General features: G+C 37.5%; 1 protein-coding gene across 5 annotated transcripts in view; it reads left to right on the top strand.

Annotated features, from left to right (window-relative positions):
* CTNND2 (catenin delta 2) overlaps nt 1-27,282 on the top strand; it is a 901,977-nt gene that overhangs the window by 456,512 nt on the left and 418,183 nt on the right. For 4 of the 5 annotated variants that reach the window (XM_041732005.1, XM_041732002.1, XM_041732007.1 and 1 more), the window contains 3 exons: nt 10,557-10,591; nt 10,971-11,087; nt 25,478-25,656. In XM_041732005.1, coding sequence (XP_041587939.1) covers nt 10,557-10,591; nt 10,971-11,087; nt 25,478-25,656 — 331 coding nt within the window. The remainder of the gene's footprint in view (nt 1-10,556; nt 10,592-10,970; nt 11,088-25,477; nt 25,657-27,282) is intronic. The other variant, XM_041732004.1, reaches the window with a different exon arrangement.

Below are 27,282 nucleotides of genomic sequence, written 5' to 3'. Positions count from 1 at the left end.
AGCTTAGATAGAATGGATGAATTTTCATTCAGAAGCAGCCCAACTCCTTGCATCTGATTGGCAGTGGGCAGTATGATTGCTGTATTATGCTCCAGGGATAATGCCTTCATTCACAGAACAAAGCCCAGGGCAGAGTCACTTGAGTTCTGCCTACTGGGAATGAAGAACAAAAAGGGTAATCAGAAGTTCACAGTGGTTTCTTCCCCACCCCCACCCCTGTTTCTTCCTTCTCTCTTTTGTTCCATCCTTCCATTTCCTTTACTCCACTCTTCCCAAGGTCCTTTTAATTCTAGTTTAATTATTATATGGGAATAAATGAATAGCATATTGCATATAGAGAAGACGGGGAAAAGTGTATCAAACCGTACCCCACTATTTTTTAACCTTTTTATTTTGAAATGATTATAGATTCATGGGAAGTCACAAAATAAAATACAGAGACATACCTTACAATTCTCCCAGTTTCCATCAATGCAGCATCTCTGCTGTACCTGTGTACGACAATAGCACGACCGGGAAATTGCCATTGGTACACTCCCGGATCTCCCCAGTTTTACATGCACTCGTGTGTGTGTGTGTGTGTGTGTGTGTGTGTGTGTGTGTGTGTGTGTTTACTTTAGTTCAGTGGAGTCTTATCACATCGGAGCTTTGTGGGACTACCACCACAAGACGCAGGATGATTCCAGCACGCTACGGCCTTCTGCTTCCCCTTGGCCATCACATCAGAAGCCCTGGCAACCCCTGACTTCTTCTCCAGGCCTGTAATTTTGTTATCTCAAGAATGTTATCTTTTTCACTCAGCGTGATTCCCTTGGGATCCCTCCAAACTGTCGTTTTGTACATCTATCAATAATCCATTTCTTCTCATTGCTACATCCCTCTCCTTGGTATGGATGTATTAGCTTGTTTCACCATTCACCTGTTGCAGAACATTTGGTTGTTTCTAGTTTGGGGCATTTATGGATAAACTATCAACATTTGTGTACCCATTAAACATTGAACTGAAGTGAATTAACTTCAGTTAATCACAATGTTTAATGTTCAATTAAACATTGAAGTGAAGTGAAGTTTTAAAAACCGCTACTGCTCATAAGGAAGTAAAGGTCTATAATACCAGGAGAGTTGTTCACAAACATTATAGGATTTCTGCCCGCTAAGGACACTGAAATTGAAACTTATTTTTAAAATCATCTGCTGCTACCCAAGGACAGAAAACAGAAGATTGAGACTTCTCTTTTCTGTGAAACAGGCATGGTTATTTGCATAAATTTCCATTAAATGTCTAAGAGGTGTTAGCTTCACTTATATTAATAAAATCATATCACTTTCCGTCAAATTCAGTACTCAGGGTTTGACTTTTCTGTAATAGACAACACACCTATGGAGCAAGAACAGGTGAAAGAATACCTGGAACAAACCAGTGCATTTAATTTTTTTTTTTTTTTTAGGATTTTATTTATTTATTTGACAGAGAGAGTGAGAGCACAAGCAAGGGGAGCAGAGGCAGAGGGAGAGGGAGAAGCAGTCTCCTCGCTAAGCAGGGAGCCCGATGTGGGGCTCAATCCAAGGACCCTAGGATAATGACCTGAGCTGAAGGCAGACACTTAACTGACTGAGCCACCCAGGTCCCCCAGATCTGTGCATTTTAGAAAAACAGGAGTGAGGGACACTCCCCACACGATCTCACATATGATCCCAAGAAGCTAGGAAAACATAAAGTTGAGCCGTCTTTTGTCCAGAGACATCCCCACAGCTCAGGAGCTCCTTTCACTGAGAAGACCCTAACAACAGAGATCATTCTAGGGGAAAGACTGAAACTTGGAGCATCCGAGAACCTTCATATACGTACCACCTCCGTTGGCAAACAAACCCACTGCTCTTCTCTTTTCCTGCCTAAGAAATCAGTTATTAATGATCAAATTGCAAAATGCAGTAGAGCCCTCTACTCACTCTCAAGATCTGTGAGTGAAACCTTCAGATTCACCTAAGACCCAACCAAGAGTTGTGAGGAACACCCAAGGAGATTATTAACATAACAATGTATAATGCAGTAGTATACACTTAGTACACAAACTGCATAAACTATTCGGTTTCTGGTAGTCTGGAAGGCATTTCCAAATATTACAAGATCTCAGAGTCATTTAATTAACCGTATCCCTGGTCATCTGCGATTACAATTTACTACATTCCAGTTTATGGAATGATCACAGACAAAAATATTACAATAACTTTATTGTATAAAATGGCTGGCATTCAGGGATTTTGCTTCAACTACTGCAAAATTCTGATGTGCTAGTATGAGCATTTAAAAAAATGCCTGGGGATCCCTGGGTGGCGCAGCGGTTGGCGCCTGCCTTTGGCCCAGGGCGCGATCCTGGAGACCCGGGATCGAATCCCACGTGGGGCTCCCGGTGCATGGAGCCTGCTTCTCCCTCTGCCTGTGTCTCTGCCTCTCTCTCTCTCTGTGACTATCATAAATAAAAATAAATAAATAAATAAAAATAAAAAATAAAAAATAAAAAAATGCCTGGCTCAGGCGTGAGAAATCTCACAGAAAACTACAGAGGAAGATATATAACATGAGAATTTTCTAGTTTATAATTTACGAATTGTTCCTTCTTCTGGTATTGAATTTTATACACAGTGTGTCTCTTGTAATATAACTGCAATCAACTCCAAAACTAGAAAAGCATTCGAAGAAGAGAAACTTGAAAGTATGTATTTCCCATGGTAAGAACTTGACTTTGTGTAGATAGGACGTTGAGAGTGTTGAGCCGAGGGCTAATTCTTTGTGGTTGCTAGAAACTGGAGTATGTATTTTGAAGGAATTAAAACAAAACAGAATTCATGTTAGTCCCCTGTTGTGTGGCTCTGGCCAGCCAGCGCACAAACCTGACATTGTCCTGATACCCTGTGATAAACACTGTGACCGTGTGTATCCAGGCTACGGCATGAGAGCCGCTACCACTCTGCCAATATCATTTGTTTAGATAATTTGTCAGTCACCAGCTCCACCAAAATTAACTTAGGAATATGAATTTTCCCTGCCTCAAATAAAAAGAAACTAATAATAGTAATTTGGGTCTGATTTATTTTCTTCCAGGGTTTTGAAAATAACTAATGGACTTTATGGTTTACTATGGCAAGAACAGTAGCAGGTGTCAGCAGAGGCCTCTGCGCAGGACTGATGGGAAAACCCATGGTTCAAAAGGGAATCATGTTTCTTTGGAAATCACAGACCCCCTCTTTTTCTTCACAATGTTAATGTAGAAAAAAATAAAAGAAAAAAAGGACAATTTGAATTGTGCAAAGCTTATAGCATACGGGTGTGCTGGTATTTATTGGTCCCTAGCACGGACAACTAGAATTGCATATGGCACATCTATCGAACTTTCAGTTCTGAGTTGGCTGTGCTCTCTCAGCCCTCGGTTCTGCATGTGATAATGAGGGCTTACTTTGTTTTTTAATGCCTCCTATGCTCCTGCACTGTTCTGTGGGTTTTACATACATAAGTTTTCATAAAATCCCTATGGGAATTTCTAGTAAATCTCTATTTTATAAACGGGGAAACTGAGGTTTAATCTATTTAAACCTCAGTTTAAATTATTATGCTCCAGGTCCTATGCACCTGTATGCAGTATTGCCTTGGGCACACCTTTTCATGCAATTCCCACACCCCTGTGGGACTGCAAAGTTCCAAGGAGCTGGCCCTGCGTCTCTTTGTTCTGTATACGCAAAGCCACTGTGAGTGCTCACCAAGAATTTGTGGTGGCCCTATTTCCATTTCTCCAGGACTCACTGTGACCAGCATCCTAGGCAGACACCACCGTGCCTGGGTATTGTCTTAATGCCCACTATTCTTATTTCCACAAGTCTGTTCCCCATTCTAACCCTCCCACAACAGCTGTAGTGGGCTTCAAAGGATAAAATAGAGTAAGCCATAACCTATAAGCCTACAAAAACCATTTTAGCAATATATAATAGAATAAGAAGCAATTCCATATTTGCTCAAGACATGCCCAGGTTTTGATCACCTGATAAATAAACCACTTGATACAAACTAATTTATTCATTCTCAAAATGTCTCCACTTAGGCCCAGACAATTTTAGTATTTTGCCCAAAGTGTCCTAGACTGAAAGGAGCTGCACTGGATTCCAGGCTCAGGGAGTCTGGCTTGTGAGTCCACACACTTGGCCACTACACACAACGTCCTAGTTTGGGAGCTTTGTGGCCCCCTGACTATACGTTGTAGCCCCATAAACATTTTTATAATGGCTGTAAAATCATATTTCTAACCAGAATAGGTAAAGCAGAAAGAGGATGTATGCTCTAATAATTAAAGAAAGAAACGTGCCAATGCATGTCGGAGAGATTAGAACATTCCCGTGGGAATATTCCACTGCTACGTATGGAGACCACAAGGCAGTAGACTGAAGGGAAATCTGTTCTGGGGGAAGCAGAGTTACTCACCAATCCTAATGAATACGGTCTGGGTGCAGTGCTTGAAGGTAGAAAGGCGCTGCCTATAGCATAGCTCCACAGGCGAGTGCTTCTCAACATTTCTACTGAATATATTTCCATTATAATTGGGACTTTTGACTAAGGTTATTTTGTCTTGCAATCAGTGCCCCTTCTTGTGATGTGGCTGCATGCAGAACTGTATGCCAAAAAGTATTTTTTGGTAGAGTACAATTTTAGGTCATACAGACATCATAAATATAAGGCCCTTTGTTCCCATGGGCAAAAATCAAACATTAGTTCTGAAGCCATTTGCTGCACGCTAGTTTCTCCAGCTTGTGTTTTAGGTACTTTGCTTCATTTGAAAGCAGACTGACAAAAAACTCATAGCTGCTTACCTTTATTTCATTTTGAATCATATTGTGAGCACTAATACGCCACATGATACAGCATAGGGATCGATGCTCTGAGCATCGGAGAGCTGGAAAAGAAAATAAGAAAAGATATTTGTGCAAGTTCATGACAGACAGAGTAGCTCTAGTAATGTTTTGCTTTGTGTCTTTTTTTTTTTTTAAGATTTATTTATTTATTTATGATAGACAGAGAGACAGGCAGAGACACAGGCAGAGGGAGAAGCAGGCTCCATGCAGGGAGCCCAACGTGGGACTCGATTCTGGGTCTCCAGGATCAGGCCCTGGACTGAAGGCAGCGCTAAACCGCTGAGCCACCCGGGCTGCCCTGCTTTGTGTCTTTTCCTGACATTAAACAAACTCTGAACTTTCATATATATATGAAAGTAGCCTGCAGGTAGATAAGAAAGAAGACTATCATGCTGGAAATGAGGAGGGTGAAAATCACTTCCCAAGGATCTCAAAGGATATTCTTCAGTTTAAACTAGATTTTCCCCCAACATCATGCCTGCAGAACTTGGAAGTTATTGGCTGCTTAGTTGAAATGTTTAAGCTCATATCAAAACATAGGAAAAGTGATCCTGTCACTTTCATCACATGGAAAATGGAGACAAAAATAATTATAGCTCTAAATCCATTATTTCCCTCCACTATTTGGACTTATGCATTTCAGATTTTCTTGGCATTATTTGGATTTCAACTATGAGTGATTCTAACAATGATGGGGATTTTGTGTAAAACTGAGTTACAAGGATTTACCTAAGCATTTAACTAAACATATTTCTGAATGTAAGAATCATGATGTTTTCCTATTCCCAGAATCTAAATTAATATTAACATTACCCCTCACTTTTCATGAAGTGAAATATTAAGGATAAAAGAGAAATTCCCTTTTTACCCCTTCTCAGGCATTTCTCTCTGTTCTTCCTCAGAGGCTACCACTGTCATGAATTTCGGTGCATTTTTAAATCTATGTTTATATGATTTTCCTCAATGGATAGATAGATAGTTGAAAAGCTAGTCTAAACCAAAGACTAACCTTTGTGTACATACATGTATTGATACACAATATTGTTTGGTCAGTGTTTTTTAAATTCACATAATCGGGATCATGTAATACATATGTGAAATTTGCATTTTGAGAACCATCACTCTATATTTTGCTTTTGAGAACCACCTATGTTGATACATTATGTATTTGGCTAATTTCTTTTAACTACTGAATGGTGTTGATTCCATTTTTACATCCTATACGTAGGCAGTCATATTTGTCCATTCCCTATTACTGATCACTCAGGTCATTGCAATTGTTTTGCTACTGCCAACAATAGGCATGAACACTCTTCTCCAGGTGTCCTGGGCAGAGGGGTGCAGGTTTCCCTGGAAGCTCTACCTACAAGCAGAATTACTGAGTGATGAGGCAACTGCATGTAAAACATTACCAAGTATTGCCTCATTGCTCACCCAAGTGACTGATTTACTCTTTCATGGGGCAGTGTATGAGAGTTCTTATTTCCCTACTTCCTCTCCAACACGTAATACGGTCAGACTTTCTAATTGTTTCACAGCCTGTGGCATATAAAGAATTGCCTTGTGTTTAGTTTATATTCTTTCAGTTGCTAATAGGTTTGAATCTCTTTTAATATGTTCAGTGACCACACATTCTTGATTTTTTTTCTTCAGTGCATCAGCTGTATGTATATTTATTGACCTCTCTTCTGTTTGACCTTTTAATCTTTATCTTAAAATGATTTGTAGGAGTTATTTTAATGTTCTGGAAGCTAACCCTGTGTAAGTTACATGCATCGCAAGTGTCTTCTCCCAGGATGTGATTTGTTTTTTCAACTTGGTTTATGGTGTTATGTTACGTTTTTTATTTTAATCATATAGGATTTTAATTTTGCTGTTACCGAATGTGTGAATAGAATGGTGGTTTAGAATGCGGCCTCTAGAACAGGATACCCAGGACCATAATCCTACCTCCAGTGCTGCTAGATGTGGGGCCTCCAGCAAGTTCTTGAACATTTTTTACCTCAGTTTCATTATCTGTAAATTGGGAATACAGTACCTGTGTCAAAACTGCTGTCATGAAAGTTAAATGTAAATCAGAATACTGCCTGGTATAAAGTGAGAACTATGTAAGTGTTAGCTGTTAGGATTTGTGCTTTTAATACTTTGTTTTAAAAATTCTTTCTTAGCACTACTGATTTATGTATATGTTTAAAGGTTAAATGTAAGGTAGCCTTCGTTGTAATATGTATTTTTTGCATAAGAATTGGGTTCGGGGATTTGTACATAGTTATATTTAAATACTGACTAGTCTAAATTACATCTCTATTTTATTAAATTTATTTCTTTACAGGTTACTTCTATTTCAAGAAACAGCATTTTGGTAGTAAAGCAAACTTTATTTTCAAAATTTAACATGCTTGGAAATTCCAACTGCTTCAAAAATCACTTTTGTATTATACTAAATTGAACAATAAAATTGGGAGAAAGTTCACCATGAGTAATTCCTAAACGGCTGAAATAATGTCTGAGACATAGGCATAATCTGTGTTTATCGGATGAATAGTTTGTTTGCTTTTTTAAAAAGCATCCACCCAAAAGCAGTTTTTAAGAGAAGGAATCAAGTGTATAAAATATACAATTGCATAAAATCCCTTGACAGAGCGAGTAAAGCATGCACTTAATGGAAATAAAATCCAAACCAGGTTTCTCTTGGGACTTCTATTTTCTATGATAGGTCATACTTTTTAATGCATTTTAACTGTGCTGAAGAAATCAGGAAACCTTTTAAATGATTAATGATGTTTATCTGGCCAAAAGGAAGTTTCCTCTGCTTTGAGAGGATCCTTTCATATTCACTAGGAACGGTATTCTTTCCATTGTAATACAAAATGTCTCTTATTGTTTCTGTTACATCATAAAATGGAAACACTTTTGAAAGAAATGACCAAAAGGTAAATATTATATAAAACTGGCATGTGTAGTCTTACACATAAAATCACCCATTATTATTTTTTTTTAAATTACCCATTATTGTAGATGAGCAGATAGATCTCACAGGATGAGTAAAAGCTATCAGACCGCCTTATTTGTGTTAGAGTGACCCCAGACTTTTTCTCCCAACGCTATGCTGTGGAAATGGAAGACAGAGAAACAAGAAACACCTCGCAGCCTCAAATACTGCCACGTTTCTGTGTTACTCAGTGTGCCATTTAGTCTACAGAAACAAAGCCCCCCCAGCTCCAGAGTTCTCACACAACAGTGCTTTATTTCTCACTCATGCTGTGGCTTCTCTGGGCTGGCAGAAATCTTCTTCCCACCTACTCAGGGACCCATCTCAACAGGGACTAGGAGAGAAAGAGAGTGTGAGGATCTCATGCCCGCCCTTCTGTGCTTGAGGCAGGAAGTGGCACTTGTCACTTCCCCTCACAGGCTTTTACGTGGCCCTCTCTGTACACCGTGGTGCAGGGTGTGCTCCTCGATGGCTGCAAGGAGAGCAGTAGCGAGTGCAGCCTCACCTTACTCTTACCGCTTCTGGTGGGAAGTCACCAGAGTGTGGTTCCCTTCATGACTTTTTATTGTGAGCTGGGAATATGAGCTTTGGAGTGGGACAAATTAGTTTGAATCACCGTTGAGCTCCTTATGATCCATGTGGTCGAGTTATTTAACACCAATAACTCTTGATTGGCCATCTGTCAGAAGAGCATTGTGGTTGACGGGGATTAGCAGAGCCAAGGAAGACATAAGTACTTAGTAAGGGGCCGTACTGGTAAAAGGAATGCAGCGCCATAGAGACAGCAGTGAATCCGAGAGGGTGTAGCAAGAGGCCATTTTTATTATATCAGAAAAATATTGTATCATTTTCCTGGGGCTGCCATAACAAGTTACCACAGCTGAGTGGCTTAAGACAAAAGAAATGCATTCTCTCACAGTTTCGGAAGCTGGAAGTTCAAAATCAAGGTATCAGAAGGGCTATGTTCCCTATGAAGGAGGGGGAAGAGGCAGGAGGATCATTCTTTACTTCTTCCGGGTTCTGATGGCTCCAGGAATTCTGTGATGGCCCCAGGCATCCTTTGGCTTGTAGATGCATAACTCCAATCTCTGCTTCCACTTTCATAAAACCTTCTCTTCTGTGTCTTTCTCCATTGCTATCTCTTAGAAGGACAGTTATCATGGGATTTAGGATGATCTCATCTGAAGATCTTTAACTTCATTACATCTGCAAAACTGCTTTTTTTCCAATAAGTAGCCATGTACACTTTCTAGACATTTAATGTGATCCTAGCTTTTGGGGGTGGGGGACACCATTCAGCTTACTACAAATATGAAAGCATCTTTTATTCCTATTTAGAATGCCACTTAGTAACTGAACATGCATGCAATTCTTAAAGCATTGACTTTAGGATTACATTTCTGTTTTAAGTGTGAAACTTTCTAGTTATATGTTACCACTATATAGCACATACCTTTTTGATACAAGAAAAAGTTGCATTGGATTAAATTTGTAAAGTTATCATTTCAGGTATTATTTCTGCCTATAGTTTTCACCATTGTGAAACCATTTTCCAGTTGACTAAAATGAATTGGATGAGGAACAAGATACCCTGTAAAAGTCACATGTCTCTTGAAGGACTATCCTTGCATTCATGTATGTCAGCCATAGCTTTTTTGAACAGTGATTTATACCAGAATTCCCTTTTCCTTGTCCCTCTGTAAATGCATTCAGAAGCCATCTCTGAGGTACAGAGTAAAGGTCTAAAATCTAATTGCTGTTGTGCAACTGATGAGCTATTCACAGGAGCTGCTTGAGCAGAGTAAAGGTTTTAGTGAAATAAGTATAGAAAATCATTCTCAAAATGATACCTGTCAGTAATTAGCATCTAGATTTCATACCAATTATTGACATATAAAAAGGGGGCATGTGGAAAGTATTTGCATTGATAATGAAAGAGTTATGCATATTCAGAAATTTTTAATTTATTTATCTATTTAATAAACCATTGAAAAGTAACCTATGTTGCCTCCATAGATGAATTCTGTACAATGTCTTTGGTATATCATGTATATGTATCACAACCTTTTCTACCTAGGTCATCTTATAAAATGTATTTGTAAAGTGAGAATTTGGAAACTGTATATTCAATTAGTGGTAAAGTGTTATACTTTTTAAATTACTTAATTTAAGCTAATAATCAGCTGAAAGGAACTGCTCATGTGATATGTCTGGAAGAGGGTATAGATTTATTGTATCTTCTTTATAATGAAAAAGGGGGTTATATCTTTCCTAGACTACCTTGTTACAAAGTCTGTATGAAACTAGTCACCCTCGTATTTTAAAATAACTAAAATTGGGTAGAACTGCATCTACATAGAAGCTACTATAAGGGATGAGTATAATAGGTTGGGCTTTGTAAAAAAAAAAAAAAGGAGCTATTCTCTGAAAATTACTGAACAATGTCCATTTATAACATGCTAGTACCTGTGATTCAAAAGATATACATCAAATGGATTAGACTTAAAATTGCATCAGAACAGGATCTCTTTTCTCAGTAGAAGAAAAATAAAAGAAATGCTATGGAGCCACCATTACTACTCTAATGCACCTCTGGCTCTTATAGTTTAGGGTTCTTGTTTGCTAACCAGTGCATTTTACCTGTATATTCTCTTTTTTTTTACAGTTCAGCAGAAGAGCAGTTTCACTGGCAATCACAAGGTATTGTGAAACTTAACATTTTTTTCTACATTTTGTCTTTTTTGATTAATTTTCTTGTGAACTTTAGAAAAAGACTGATAAAAATGAACATGATAGCACCTCGACACTAAAATTAAATGATGTTGTGATAGATCATGATTTCTTGAGAGTTAAATTCTCTCAATTCCTTAGAAATTTTTATTTTTTTCTTGGATACATGGAATTGGCTCCCCTAGGCTTTTGATACTGGGTGACCAAGGATTACAATGTGAAATCTAACGAGAACTTCATGGAGGTAATGTCTTTGGTTAGGATACTTTTCATTATTAAAGAGTAGCCTAAGGTTTTAATCATAACAATATCATGTGTTTGTTCATCACTTGAAAATATTGCATTTCAGATGGTCAAAAAGACATCGAAGATGAACTTACAACAGGTCTTGAGCTGGTGGACTCCTGTATTAGATCACTTCAGGAATCAGGAATACTTGACCCACAGGATTATTCAACAGGTGAAAGTGAGTCAAATGACGATTATGCTTGAAGGCAATTAAAATATAAGAGTATGCCTTATTCTCATATAATTAACATAATGAGTCATATCTACTAGAACTTCAGCCTGTGTCTATACTTTTATCCATGTCACTCCACTCTCCTCAATTTCTTCCCACATTATCCCACCCCAACTCAACAGTAGATTACAAGCTCTCTTAAATCAGTAATCGACATCTAGATTTCTCACCAATTACTGACATAGTGGTGATTCTCACCAATATTCTGATATCCTTTTGGGGATCTATCTAGACTATCACATTGAACGAACTCACCATATATTTCTTTAATCAATACAGTGTCTGCTTTAAAATTAACTGTAAATCCATTACTCATACAAATCATTGCTCGTAGAGACCTTAAACAGTACTGCAATTATATAACAAAATAGAAAAACTCAACATAATATATGTACTAACTACTTGGTATTATGCTATAGTACTATGCGGTAACCTCTTACATTTCTATATGTAGCCATCTTGCATTGCATACTAACCTCAGCAGAATATTTTAAAATGTCCTCATCTCCTCCTAATTATATATTTTTCAACCAGAGTGGTTGAGGCTTAGGAATAAAAGTGCTATGAATTGAAACGAGCTTCACTTTAATAAATCATAAAATTCTCTTGACTTAGTTTAATAAAATCCCACAAAAAGCCAAAAATTAAATCATTAAAACAGATAGCACCCTGGTAATTTTTACTTCAGAAATCATTGGAGCATTTTATTTCTTAATTTAAAAAAATAAAATGTCCTTGCATACCCATGAAGGTTTGTTATTTGAAAGGAAGATATAAGAATAAGATAGCATTCTGATCTTGAAAGCATTAAACTTACACATTAGTTCACTTTCTCTACAATTTTTATTATACCTCTACTCTTAGGATAACATCATCATGAATATCTAGATTTATTTAAACCCTTAGGCATTCCCTCAATAAAACTCCTAAAATAAGATGCAGTATTTGTAGTATCATTGTCCTCTGTATTTTATATTTAAAAATATAGAATTATTACTTCTCTTTCCAAGTCAAGAAATGTATCTCCCTTAAAGGGGTAGTTGTAGTTAGAATTATATTTAATTAATATTTGAGACATATGTATTCATTTTGTTAGAGTAAGGAAAGCAGAGATAAAATAGTGTGTCTTGGGAGGGGGGTGATAATAGATATTACATTCTTCATATAATAATAGAGAGACATATTCTCTTGAGTTTAGCAGAGGGGATAGCCTTCAATACCCAGAAGGTTCAGAAAAAAAGAAGAAGGAAGAGTGAAATAAGAGGCAAAAAAGTTAAAATACTTAGCAGATGAATCAGGTATAACAACCTAGCACTATAGGTGGGCACATTGAAGTCTTTGAAAAGAATAAAAATTCAAATTTGTAATAAACAAAGATATAATATTCTTTATATCTTTTAAGGGACACACTTATATTAATTATAAATGTTGAAATTAAAGGAACAAAGTAGCAACAGCAAATACAACAAACAAAGTGGGATTGAGAAGAATTTGTGAGATGAAGTGGAATTTAATGCAGAAGCACTGAGCTGGGTCAAGAGAATTATCTAAGGGAAAATGTCTTTACTTACAAAGATACAATAAACTCATACTAACACAGTGAACATGCTGCACCAGACAAAATAGTGTCTGGGTATTAAAACAGAAATTATTAAGAATCAAAGGAAAAATTGATTTATAAAAATACTATTGTGAACATTTCAATGCACATATCTCAGTATCATACAGAATACTAGAAGAAAAAGGCACATAAAATTGAAGTAAATAATTGACAAACCAATGTAATAAGTATATCTAAGAAGTGAAATCCATTGAATGATAATATATATTTGTTATATATGTCCAGGGAATATTTAACTGAATCAGCTTTTGGTCAGTAAAGAGAATCCTAAAAATTAAAAAGTGTAGAAAAGCCACATTCTGTAGTAATAATCCAGTAAAATTTAAAGTAAATAAAATAATAAAATATAAAAAAAGATAAAATATGTTTGCATGAAAATTAATAAACATACATTTGGATCTACTGAATCAAAATAACAATAAAACAGAAAATTACATACTATTTAAAAAGCAAATAAAGTAGCAATATTTTATAATGAAAACATAGGAGTACGGGGAAAAACTGCACCCAGAGAAAATCTTAACTTTATTATAAACAAAGACGAGATAAAGGAATGTTGCACTTATTCTATGGAAATCTTAAAAAGAGCTAAATAAGCCAAAAGAAACTAGGAAGATGGGAATAATAAAAGTAATATGGAGATAAAGTAATACAAAACAAAATAGTAGAAGAGATAAAGTGATAGAAGGAATAAATCTATGAACTTTTAAATAACTTTAAATCACCCAACAGTCCTGAGCTTTCCTAAATGAGACACTCTGCTACACATGGGAGAAATGGAGTGAATTTTTAGCGTTCACTTTAGTTTTCCTATAATTCATGTTCAAAAATTATCTACAAAAGATGTATCTTTGTTACAGGAAGATTAAATACTCCAATAGGGTTTGTTTGTTTTTGTTTTTTAATGTATTTGGGAACTGCTGAATTTTTTCTTTCAGAAAGAGTAGTTACTTCATGTTATCATGTTCTGGATTGTCTTTTTGAAGACTCATAGGATTTTAATTGTTTTTTCTTGCATGCCCCCACTTCCTTCTTTGAGATAGGAAAAATAGCAAAGCAAAACAAACAATCAAACAAACAAAAACAGATGATAAAATCACCACCCGAAAGTTTTATGTCAAAGGATCTAAACCACAGTGAAATGAGGAATATTGTTATCCTTGCAATACATTTATTCTTAAAATGTTCAGTCATTTTGAGACTGAACTAATTGAGTAAGATTTAGGAATTAATTTAAAGATACTGAGTGGATAACCATCATTTTAGAGATCAATTGTGGAGAATTTTAATTGTTTAAGGGGTCATAAAATAAAAGTCTCAATTCCTTTTGTATTTGTATCAGGATCCAGCTGGGAAAGAGATTCTACTCAAAAAGAGTTACACTAAAGAGAACTTAATTCTTGGACTATTTACAAAGGAGTGGGCACGATTGAGGGAATAAACAAATGTCTCCTGAGATACTCAGGTAGCAGCAACAGAGGGAAGCCCTTAACCACCATCCCATCGGTCCTATAGGAAAAGTCCAGGGAATAGTACCGGCAGAGTCAAGAGGCAGGCAGGAGAAAAAGAATAAATAACCTAACCTATTTCTTCCTGCCTTCTGATGTCCTCACGCCTACTATTGGCCAAATCCAATCATAGACCAAAGAGCAAGGGACCCCCATGAGACAGTCTATAAGGAGAAAAGGTCAGAGAATGACTGTGGGGAGCAAAGAAAATAATCAGCACAACATCCCATTAAGTCGTAGAATAGCATGCCAGGTTTATGTTCTTGTTTTGTAAACTAACATATAGATCTGTAGCGACTTTTTGACACATTTGATATAATTAGTGCAAGCCGATCTGATTTTGATAGTCCCTTGTTTTTGTGATTACTCATTGGATTCCTTACGGGAACAGACATGAAATAGCTAACGTTAAATTGGACCTGACACGCTGCCCTTGAGAGCCAGTCTCGTAGTCCTGGCTCAAAACAACACTATATACAGTCTAAAACCAGCTTGAAAATGTCCCCAAATGGCAACCAATCTCAATGCCCAAGCACACAGTATTTAATTTGCTGTGTTTAAAAGCTTTTGTTATTTTTCCTTCCAAGGTCTGATTAAAATAAATTTGAATCTTAGTAAATCCATCCTCTTGACCCTAAGGCAAGCAATAGTTGCTCCCCTATTCTGACTATAGTGTCATATACTTATCAGTGTTCTCTAACACTTCGCATTTTTTAAAAAGTGCTATCCTAAACAGTATGTAAATCATGTGTACAACCTTTGCTACCCTACCACTATCCCATGACATCTGGCTGTGTAATTTCGATTCTAACAAATATGTGTCACAGAGTCCCTGGGAGAATTAATATGGCTTTACTGGGGGAAAAAAAAAAGAAGTTGCTGATAGAAGCTCGGGGCCATTAGCTTCTCACATAATGTACAGTTTTACCTGAACTGCCATGGACTGAGTACCTTATATTTAATCCATGCATCTTTAGAGTTATAAACTCAGAAATAAGAGTTATTAAATCTTATTCCAAAAATTAACAAAAATATTTGCCAGTCAAAATAAAAAATAGAGCAGACAATTTGGGAGAAAATGACTTACATGTTTATAGACAATGTTAATTTGTTTAAATATCTGAAATAGTAATTACATCTATCTGTAGAATATTGACAAATTGAAATTCCACTGTGTTCTAGAAAATCCCAGCATTCAGGAGGAAAAAAAAAAAAAAAACTTAGGAGCTTAATATATTCTGAATGTTATGGTAAAAGAAAAAAAGAATGTTACTCTGAATTTTCAAATCAGAAAGTATTCAAAAAATCAAGAATCAGTCTTAAAAGTTACTGTTCTGAGCAGATAGAATCCAGATAGAATAATCATACGTAGCAGGACAGAGGTGAGTATATTATTTACTGTTGATTAACACTGTCACTTTTATTTAATTGCTGTGATTATACTTGTTATATAGTAAGAAAATTGTTGAGGGATCAAGTTATTAAGATGCTGTAAAATAGAACTCATATATTTTTATGCAGTAATAATAAGAAAGGTGAGAGACATCCCTATGATGCGAATGTTTTCATAATTCCTAGTAAGCATGGCACCAAGGATACAGAAGTGGCTTAGGAATGTAAGGTTTTTATAATAATTAAAATAATCAAAATGATAAATATATTGATCATGTGGCCTCAATGTTGATGTGCTCAGGGAAATGGTACTGGTCTGTTTTCTTTTCTGTTATTCTGGAAACTAGTCCATAGTTAGACCCAACAGAGAGCCTCTGGGTAGGGATACAAGGTAGGTCATCTGACCTCTGGAATCAAAAGACTTGGACTTAAGTCCTGATGCTCCCCCCGCCCCATTCTACCAGCAGTTGAGGACTGTCACCTGGACTCTGGAGACCCCAAGTCTTTTCCTGGAAATGCATGTATTCAAGTCAGTTGAGTTCATCCTTGGATTGCTCATTTCCTGTGAAATCACTTCATCATATGCCTTTGGTTTTTGAAATGCAAATGAGACAATCTCCTTTCCAGAAGTTTGTCATGATTCCAAGTCTAAAGTTGTCTTTAGATACAACATGCATGCATTTGTTTCCTTTCAAAATTCATTCACTCTCACTTCCTCCACTACCTTTGGTGTTCTAGGGCCAATAGGAAGTTAACAGTAGCAGTAATGGAAGATGTGAGCAAAAGTCAAGGGAAATCACCCAGGTGGCACAAGGAACATAGTAATATCCTCCTAGAAGTTATGATTGATTTTCATTCCAGATGCTACATCTACCTGGTTTACAACTAATGTTCAATTTCTTTTTCTTTGATTTCCTTCTATCACATAGATGTTTAAAAGGCAGGTTGTATCTTTTCCAAAGAAGCAAACATAGGAAATGAAGGGATGGACAAAAGGATAAAATACCAAGTGTTCCTTCTCCATCCCTGAAGCAAGGGAAACAATGATGCTAATTTCTCATTAAAAACATCATTCTCAGGACACTTTAGTGGCTCAGTCAGTAAAGTGTCCAACTCTTGATTTCAGCTCAGGTCTTGATCTCAGAGTTGTAAGTTCAAGTTCTGCATTGGGCTCTGCACCATGTGTGGAGCTTACTTACATAAAACAAAACAAAATAAAAACCCCATCATCCTCAACTGTGTTAGTAGGGTGTCCTGGCATCATGTGAATGTTTAATAAAAATATAAGTGGGTTTTGAAATTGTCAGGGCAACACAGGTGCCCAAGACAAAAAGGATTTAGCTGGTGAAAGTGAGGAAGGTATCAGAACTCTCATGAATGTGAGAAAAAGTAGTGAGGCTGAAAGTCAGAGCAAGCACACTTTTCCTCAGGGGATAGTGGAAGGAAGGGCATTCTAGTAATACCTTGTGGAGACGTCTTCTGGGATTCCCCCAGAAGTGGAAACATTAGAACTACCCATGATCAAACAAGTCATTTCAACAGCAACTGATATAATCTACTCTTAATATGCTGGGTTTTGATTGCATCGCTACAGACACTGGTGGGCATTATAGTCATTCATTTATTAAATATATGTGTTAAATACCTATTAAAGGCAGCACAGAGAGTCCTGCCCTTGTGGAATTTACATGCTAGTCCGAAAAGGCTGAAATCAAGAAATCTGAATGCAAGATTAAGTAAATAATTGCTATAAGCATCGACAAAGTACGAGGTGGAGTAGAAGAGAGTTCTCAAAGTGTACTTGGGAATCCTGGAGGGTCCTGAGCCCTTTCAGGGGGCTCGCAAAGGCATCAATTTTCACAATAATCCTATGACGTTACTTGCCTTTTCATGTTAATCCTCACACATGAGAGTAAGAAAGTCTCACAGGAGCAAAAAGTCAGCGGAGCTTTCCAGAAGCTGCGTGATGGCATCATTGCCAACTGTTTTTAAACATTTTTCAGTTTTAAAACAGTATTAGCATTCTATATCACCCATATAAATAAAAGCTCTCTTTAGTCCTCAGTGATTTTTTAAAAGCATTAAAGAGCTATGAAAACTCTAGTTTTGAGAGGATAATCAAAGGTGCCAGGAAGACCTCCATGTGAGAAGATACTGGGTCAGAGACCTGAACAAAATGTGCAGGCAAGCCATGCAGATTTCTAAGGAAAAGTCTGTGATCTGTGGCAAATGAAATGTTGGTTCTTTAAGTTAGTATAATCCTTTAATAAATTAGTGTTTCCAGGATTTAGTTTTTAAATTTTGTTTTCTTCTAAACTGGTTTGTATTTATTTTCTATTTCTTTTCAAAATTATTGATATTAAGAAGTATGAATCTATTACCTTTAGACAATTAATTTATGAAGAAGTATGCATAGTGTTTGTCCTCTCTGTGCTACATTAATTTTTTAAATGGTAAATAATCTGAAGATAAAACTTTACAAGCAAATAGTTGGAAATTGTAATGGGGTATATAAAAAATACTGTTCTGTGATTATAACATCTTGTAAAGTCCCATGCATAATAAAATTCTTAAGCTACACATTTTACACTAAAGTTATATATTTGAAGTTCATTTTGTGATAAATGTCATTTTGTTCATTTCCCTTTATTGTATACAGCCATAAAGAAACTGAGTTATTGCATAGTGTGAATGCTATAACGACCTTCTATGTGTCCATATACTATAGTCAAACTTGAAAAAGCCTAGTAATTAAGCCAGTAGCATTGGTTGAATCTAAATCAGTTTAAAAACTAAATGGTACTTCTCTAATCCTGGGACCACTAGAGTTTTAATTTTCACTTGAAGCATTACACATTGAAAGCAGGTGACCAGACAAAATTGATATTCTGCAGAGAGACTTAGAAATGAAGTATAGAAACACACCTGCCCATAGAACAACCACATCACTCAGAGCTGCCTTGCATAACAATCCTCTTGAGCTTTTTCCTTCAGTTAATATTAGGAATGGTGGATGGACTTAGCCACTATTTTTAGCAAAATTCCTCAGTGAAATGCCTACTTATGAGCTTTTAAATTTACTAATGAATATTAGAAGAAAATAACCAGTTTAACACTGCTAGCAAATTCTTATTTCAAGTAGGTTTGAACTAACAAATTTATCCAGAAACTATTAAGAAGAAATGGACACTGTAAATGAACATAGGTAGTAGTTCAGTTTAAAAGAAATTTAAGGGGCAGCTTGGTGGCTCAGTGGGTTAAGTAACTAACTCTTGGTTTCGGCTCAGATCCTGACCATATGGATTGTGATATTGAGCCCCATGTTGAGCTCCATGCTCAGTGGGGAGTCTGCTTGAAGATTCTTCCCTTCTACCCATTCCCCCACTTCCTGTCTCTCTCTCAAATAAGTAAATAAATATGTAAACAAAAGTTCATATTTTTACTCCTGCAGTTATATATAACTAAAGTGCTTTGAGCTTATTAAAATCAATTTGGTAATCTTACAAGTAATAAACAACCTTTCTCATTGATTTTGTGATCTTTAACAGCCCGTTTATATATGTATATATAATTTCCACCAACTACTTCCTTTATTCTAATGCATTATTTTCGATAAAAAAGATTTCCTGTTTATTTGATGTTGCTTTAAGAATTACTAGAGTATTTTTCATGGTCTACATAAAGATAAGTTTCTATATCATTTGACAGAATCAATGTAACCTGAGAGTAAATATTTCTAAATTCCCTGACAAATGTAAATCTAAACAAAGCTGCCAGTCAAGTGTCCAGTCCTCAAAGTGTCTATCTCAGCTTGTGTGTTTATTATTCCTTTGATAATCCAGAATTCATGGAGTACCTGAGGCACTGCTTAATTCTGATAGTTTTTTTTTAGTGCATTCTTGTTAGGAGCGCTTTTTTCTTTAATGGTAATCCTTTGGAATTAAATCGATAACTTAATTACCCCTTAGAATCCCTATCTTATTCTTGCAGCTTCAGCTCCCACTATTGGTGACTTTAGTAGCTACCTCTGTCTTCACATTTCACTTACGTAGAATCAAACTTTGATCTTGGAACTTATGTAAGACCTAGGAAGATTAAGTTCGTCAGGTGATGCTTGAGCCAGTATTAAAATCAAGCCCTTTCTAACTACTTAAATCCCCACCATGTCCTCCAACTCTGTAATTTAAAAATGAAGCCCATCCTTCCCCAAAATGTCAAGGGCACAGTACACACCAGGTTTTCTTCTTGGGAATGCCACATCACTGGGAGTTCCAGCTTTCCCATGCTCATTTGTGAATATTTGTTGTTTTCTACAACAAGTGCTCAACCAAAGTGGACCAGATAGTAAATCACTCACAATAAATCACTTTAAAACTTGTAGGAAAGGAAGGCATATGCCTGATTATGACAGTGGGATACTGTGTGCTAGGTATTCTGGGGGACTTATCCTGCACTGTGGGAACTTCCCCAGCTCCCACTGCAGTGCTTGCAGTCAGCAGACAGTAGAGTCATTTGGGCTGACCACTCCTGCCCATTTAGTCACTAAGTCTCCATTAGCTTTTCTTTTAAAATGTCTCTTAACAAAAAAAATAAAAATAAAAAAATAAAATGTCTCTTAACTGTGCACCTTTTCCCCTCTTCCTAAAGTGGCCACCAGTTCAGATTTCCTCAATTACTGTGGATTTCCTTTCCCTGCACTACAGGAAATCCCTGGTCCTAGTCTCTCCAGTGTCCAAATAGAGTCCTGCCGCCTTCATTGTACATGTTCAGAATTCTGCTTCCATCCTATTACCCTCCCTCTGCAGAAACTGTTGCTGGGTAATACTGTACAAATCTCTGTTAAATAATTAAAATGCCTTGGAGTCTGGTCTGCTCAGAGGATTTAAAGCAGCATGGTGAGTATAAGGTGAATGTTCAGGCATCAAGGCAGGCTGCACAGAGGAGGTGAGATTTAAACAGCTCTTTAAGAATGAATTTTGACATTGACAGAGAAAGGAATTTCAGCCTGAAGGGACAGAGAGAACTTTTGCTTTCTCATCTCCTGGCTCTGATAACTAGATTTTGTTTGGTTTTGTTTTTCATTTCAAGCAGACCATTTTAATGATCTATGCCTTGAATGTGTCTCATTTGTAAAATGAAAGCTCACAAGGTGTTGAAAGAAAACATTAAGTGATATATGGGACCTTACTGTAATAAGGTTTTCAGGACAAACAAATCCCAATCAAGGTTTTATTATGATAAGACCATGTGGCTATGTAATTAGATAATTAGATACTAATACTAAAAACTGACATTTGTAAAGCAGTTTATATTTTCCCAAGCACTTTCACATCCATTATCTCATTAGGTGCTCACATTTGCTGAGATTAAAATTCGTAGAGACAGAGTAACCGAGTGTGGTTAAGAACACACGCTCTGAAGTCCGGCGCCTCGCACGCAGCCCACTGTGTAGTCTCCGTTGGTGCCATCCTCAGTCCCACTGACATAGGGAGGATGATGGTACCTCCCTCACTGGGTCTTTGGGAAGATGTCATGAGTTAGCGGATGTCAGCTACTTTGGACAGTCCCTGGAACTTAGAAAGTATGCACTAAAAGTTCCCTGGGATTGCCTGCATGTCACCGACCTCATCATGTCTGCTTTTGTAAACATGGTCCTGGATTATTGCCCCCCACCCCACCTCACCCTTTCGGCGTGCTTGTAACCTACAGAATGACTTAGGAATGCCACACGGTAGGCCTCTGTCCTTTTCTGAATTATTGCAAAGTATGTGGTTGAATTAAGGTTTACTGTTTTCTGGGACTGATATTTAGCGAAAGCATGCAAGAATTGGCAATTCCAGAAGAAATCTCTTGAAACTGGTGCAAACAGAATAAGTGGGTACCATCATGAAAACTCTAGAATTTCTAGCTCAGTTAATAAGAAACAGACGATCTATTTTGATGTATACATTAATACGACCTGTAAGTGAGTCTGAAATCTTATGTAGAAAATTAGCCTTTCAAAGTCTCCACCACCTGAGGCTATCTCTGTCCCATTGATGGCAAACACCAAGCCTCCCCAGCCAATAGTGAGAGTCTCTAAGGAGAGGTTCATGGGAGAAGCACCCCAGTCTGAGGCATAAAGAATTCTCCTGCAAATAAATTAGCTTCTCATTAGGGGAGGATTTTTCAACTTTAAGGTATCAGTCTGTGTCTAGGACTTAATACTGCTTGGATGACAAATAGGATCTACTCCTGGTATAGAAGAGGAGGATCTGTGTCTCATCTTCATTTTCCAACCACTCAGCCTCTCTACACCTCTTTATGCACCTCTGAGAAATCATGAAAAAGACTCAAGGACAATTATTTTCACAGGTTGCTATGTGGTCTCTAGTCAATTGATGAGTTTGAAGATACACTGAGATATTAATGAGATGCTGGTATTACACTCAAGATACCTTGCTTCAGGTATCCTTCTGGGACCAATGGCAGGTTGTATGCCCCTCAACTCTAGTTTCCTTAGACTTACAGGTACCAGTACTCCTCCAGTACCTTCCTTAAACCCCCTTGGACCGAATCCTATTGTAGATCCCTGGGCTCAGCTTTGCAGACTATCCCATAATGGGGAAGGTCCAGAATGGGCAAAGAAGGCACAGTCATCACCCTGGTAGCATACACACCAGAGGGTAACTTGCTTTCTGTGACCTGATAGGACATGGTGATCCACTCTTGCTTATAGTTCAGGTTTCTTCTGGAAGAATTAATTGCACTAAAGACAATATTCCATTTCCCTAGGTGGGATTTTAAAGCTCAGTGTCTTCCCTTCCCAGCCTAAGAAATCCTTTTACATCATCCTCATCCCCCAGCAGATATGCTTCATATCCTCACGACTGTGGTCTAATATAACCTCTAGCCCAAGTCTCTAGCCAAAACTTGATGGAAAGTCAAAAGTTCTGAAGGAAAAAAATGATCATAAGTTAAAGCCCAAGACTATAAATGCTTTTGAAACCTCTGGAAAATTTGTATTTTCTACCTCAATGCACAGTAATGTTAATAATCTAGTCAAGAGTTGGTTATATGTAAATTTTATTTCCATTATAAAGTAATTAAGGATTATCCTATAATTTTTGAACCTTTTTCATGTTCTCATATAGCTTTGCTCTCTAAAATTGGGATGAATAAATGCTATTCATTTGAAAGCTAGTAAGCAATGGAAATCATTCTAAAGGCATGCTATTGTCCGGACTGTTTCGCCCTTGCCAGGTGATGTGTCAGTGCTGTAATATTATGATACATTGCTCATTGTTGCAATTACCTTTGTCAGAGTGCATCTAGGTTTCATGCTTGAGATGTGTGAACAAAGTAATGCGATAGAGAATCTCAGTTTGTTTTCGTTGAGTATTGATCAAATACATGACTGGTTCCATAAAAGATGAGCAGATCTGATTATTTCATGTTGTATATTTCAGGAACACATAAATCACATTTTTAATTGAAATTCCTTTGAAAAGGGACTTTATATTGCTACCTGAAGATCCTGCATGGAAAGCACTTGTAGGTTTCTGGTGATAATTCTAGGAAGCTACTCAGAATTTACAAAATTGTTTGGCTTGCTAACGACTGAGGCAAGAAAGTTCATCAGAGCAAAGTCATGCAGGTCTTCTTAAAACACAGATAACCAGGACACATGGTTCTCTTGCTTTATAGATTACGTCCAAATATTTACATGAAATGAAAGATTTTACTGGATTTAATTTCATTTTACGGCCATTTCCAAAGGTCTGTGCCCTGTTGTATGTTTCAACTTTCACTGCCCTGGGGGGTGCACTCTCATGGAGGAGGGGGCATGGCCAGGGAAAGTCATTACCTCTGGGTAGAAAGGAGCCAAAAGAGGTCTCAGTGGGAAGCTGCCCATTGTCAGGTACACGGTGACCTTTGACTTTAAAAGGCCTTTACTCTTTCACCATACAAAGCTCACTGTCTTCCATTGAGGAAGGGGGTCACCAAGGGGAAAACTTCTGGCCACAGTTTGTTACTGCTCCCCCAGTACCTCCCTCTTCTTCCTCCTCTTTGCAGTCGGTGTCAGTCTGCCCCTGCCCCCATCCCCCCGGCTCCTCTTCTTCCACAGGTACTTGCATATCTCAGTCTGCCCCTTGCCTGGGCCTCTTGACTCTGTCTCTGTGCCTTGAAATTTCCACAGTAGCAGTGGGGACAATGTGTTCCTGGCATCCACAATGAAACTTTGACTGCACTCCCCATAGAGACATCGTATTTCGGGTGATTAGGCCAATAATACCATCAGTATGGATTAAACGGTTTTTTGTAGGCTATTGCAAACTTCACCATCTGGTATATACTGTTTGCTTGAGACTCTGTTTTTCTAAATTACAAGAAACAGGATTACAATTGTACTTTTGTTATGCCTTTCATGATGAAATTTGGACTGGATGGGAACATTTTATATCCTTGTTTGACTTTTTTCCAGATTTTAAATACCCAGTCTTACCTATATTAGTTAATTGGCTTATTATTCAATATCCAGGGATAAGAAGGTGCATTTGCATTGTTCAGAAGTCTCACCAGGGAACTAAAGGAGAGATGGGGGAAATTCTTAAATGGCAAGCATTATAGGAACCAATGCTTTTTAAGGAAGACATTATTTTTATGCCAAAAAGAAAAGGCCTATTGCATGTTGAATCTGTGGTCTCATCTGAAAGAAAGCCACATTATAGTCTTGAAAAGAAAGAAGTGAGGAACTTGAAATTTGCCCACATTTATTAGAAATGATAGTATTTTCTAAAACAGCCAAAGAAGGAGATTAAGGATGGGATAATGATTATACCATAATCTATATGTATATAATTATGCTCTTTCAAAAAAAAGTGACTTTGTGCTACAGTTAAGAGAGCATGAGAAAGCTTGGGTTCCCAAATCTTTCCCTCCCAGCTGCCTCTGCTTACGCCAAACGGCTCTCAAGCACACACAATGGAAAATAACAAGTGCATTTACACTCTTCCTACTTCTTTCAACTCCCAAAGTGAGTAGGAAATAAGATTAAAGAAGTTTGCTTAAAAAGACAATGGACAAACTCTTGCGAGGATCCCATCAAAACAGAATAGAAAGAAATCACAGTTTCTTATACAAAGTATAATAAAATAATAAAGCCAGAGACTGATCCTCATTTCTCCATCACTTGTAATATCAGCCACCTCAGCAGCACCAATTTTCACACTGTATCTTCTCATTGTTCTCCTACTGTGCACTGCTCTGATGGCAAAGATAACCAGCCATCAGATATCATGGGAGATCAGGGTAAATTCTACTTGTTTGAAGACCTATTAATATTTTAAACACTGCCTGCCCTTCAGGCATGGAGGTATTACACCACTACACGATACAGTTTGCCACTGATTGGAAGGTTTCAAGTGCTTTAGCATCCTGATAATTAAGTAGGAGATATAATCATATTAGCACAATTAACATGAACCAAAAGGTAGGCTTTTCAATTATTTCAAATGTTTCTTATATTGTGTAATCCAAAAATAACTACGTGATTAACTAATTTGTCTCAAAAGAAATGTCTCTATGTAGGTCAGGATGAGATCATTTGAAAAAAATCTACTCTTTTTGAGAACTTTTAAACCGCCAAAAAAAAAAAAAAATCTCATTTAAGAGCTGGAGTCAAATTATATGGTCATTTTAGTTCTCAGAATTCAAAGCATAGATGGCTGGAATCATGTGTGTGTGATAATTCTAGGCTACTCTCAATAAATAATACATGTCATTTCTGCTTCACTGAGGCTGTCACTTACTGCTCTAAATGACTTTCAATGCAGGGCCCAGCCTGCTCTCCCAGAGTGCACTTCAGCTCAATTCCAAACCTGAAGGGTCCTTCCAGTATCCGGCCAGCTACCATAGCAACCAGACCCTGGCCCTGAGTGAGACAGCCCCTTCGCAGCTCCCGGCCCGCGGCGCGCAAGCCCGAGGTGCAGGTGCGGGCCAGAGCTTCAGCCAGGTACGTGCGGGACGGGCATCCCTGCTGCGTCGGGCCCTGGGCTCCAAGGAACAGGTGGGAAGCAGGGCTGTGAGCCAGCGTGGTGTTCCCTCCTACCTTTTGCAGGCTTGCCCCATGGCTTAGGAGAGATGCCTCCGGGGCTGGGAGTGAGGAAAATGAATAATAAAATACGATTATCAAGTAACACTGAATTGTAGATATTTTCTTGAGGAATGTCTTGGAATCACTCACACCATATCTACTTTGTCTATACTTATCTTTGGGAATGTGTGTCTAGTTACTATTTCTGTCTCTATAGGTGGTATAAATACGACATACATTCCGAGTTTCTAAGTGCAACTGAAACGAAAATTTTTCTCCAAAAAAAAAAAAGCACGAAAATATTCTTTGGGCTTTATCATATAAAGGAACAAAGTATTGCATAATCAAGTATACAGAACTCTTGTGAAGATACGTGAGATTAGTTTAGGAGTAGTTACACTTGGTCAAGTGTGATTATGAAATGTGCCTGTAATTGTTTCTTTAAAGGGTGCACTTACTCCCATAGTCACAGCTATGTATGTGACTCCCATAATCACAGCTAAAACCTGAATTTTTTTTCAAGAAAGGTATAAATGTTGTTTACATGCTAATTTTGGGGTGCAGACTATATTTGATCAACCCACTAGAATTAATATATGGATTGGAGGACTGTCTTGTTTTAAGCTATTTTAAACTTACTTTAATCTCTGTGTGTTTTGCTCCTGGAACGAAGAACCCACAACCCCAAAAGCACCCGTTTAGCTGATGACTAATTTCATACTTGCTGCATTCATACACGAGACCTCTGCCAGGAACCCTTCTTGAGCCACTGGACCCATCATGGGCTCCTATAACAACCAGACCCTTCCATCTCTGTCACCAATTTATTGTTACTGTGCATCCAAGAATCTTTCCAACTCAACTAAAAGCTATTTAAGGGCATCACTGTTTTATCTTTTATCAGCAGCCCCTAGCCATCCCTGTGGCCCCCCAGAAATGTCTGCAGACAGGTAGGAGCCAAGGTTAGCTAGTATGGTACAGCACAGTCACCCTGAGATGCTTATTTTAGGTGACACGGATGCAAGTGAAGCAAAAACTGAAAAGTCTCAGTGCATTTCAATTATTGAGTTATTGCCTCAGCAATAGAACATGAGTAACTTTCTTCAGACAACTCTTGTTCATCAGTGGCTTTGTAGCTTTTACCTTCTTGTGATGGCAAGCTATAGAATATGTGAATAAAACAGAGTGGTAAATAAAACATTCCATGGAGAAGCATGGTCTGTTCCCGCATTGTGGTTCGGTGTGGACCCGGTTCAGGCAGTGCATCGATTTGGATGGAGAATGGAGGTGGGTGGGGCTTCAGAAGGATGGGCCCTAAGGTCACTGAGTGCAGGTAACATACACAGAGGCTAACCCTAGAACTCTACTGTTTCCTAGATCCAGGATCACCTTTCTTTAAAAGCACTAGTCCTTTCTACCTCCCTTAAGGAAATGTGAAAGGATATGTGACGGAATATCTAAAACTGGTTTTTAATTTATTAGATTTTTAAGAATTTATTTTATTACAAGACGAAATGGAAACTGTATGATTTTAATTCTGTAGGT

Source organism: Vulpes lagopus, chromosome 17 (assembly GCF_018345385.1).
Source record: "Vulpes lagopus strain Blue_001 chromosome 17, ASM1834538v1, whole genome shotgun sequence".
Lineage (NCBI taxonomy): Eukaryota > Metazoa > Chordata > Mammalia > Carnivora > Canidae > Vulpes > Vulpes lagopus.
The sequence above is the reverse complement of the archived record's forward strand: the minus strand, read 5'-3'. Positions and strand labels throughout refer to the sequence as shown.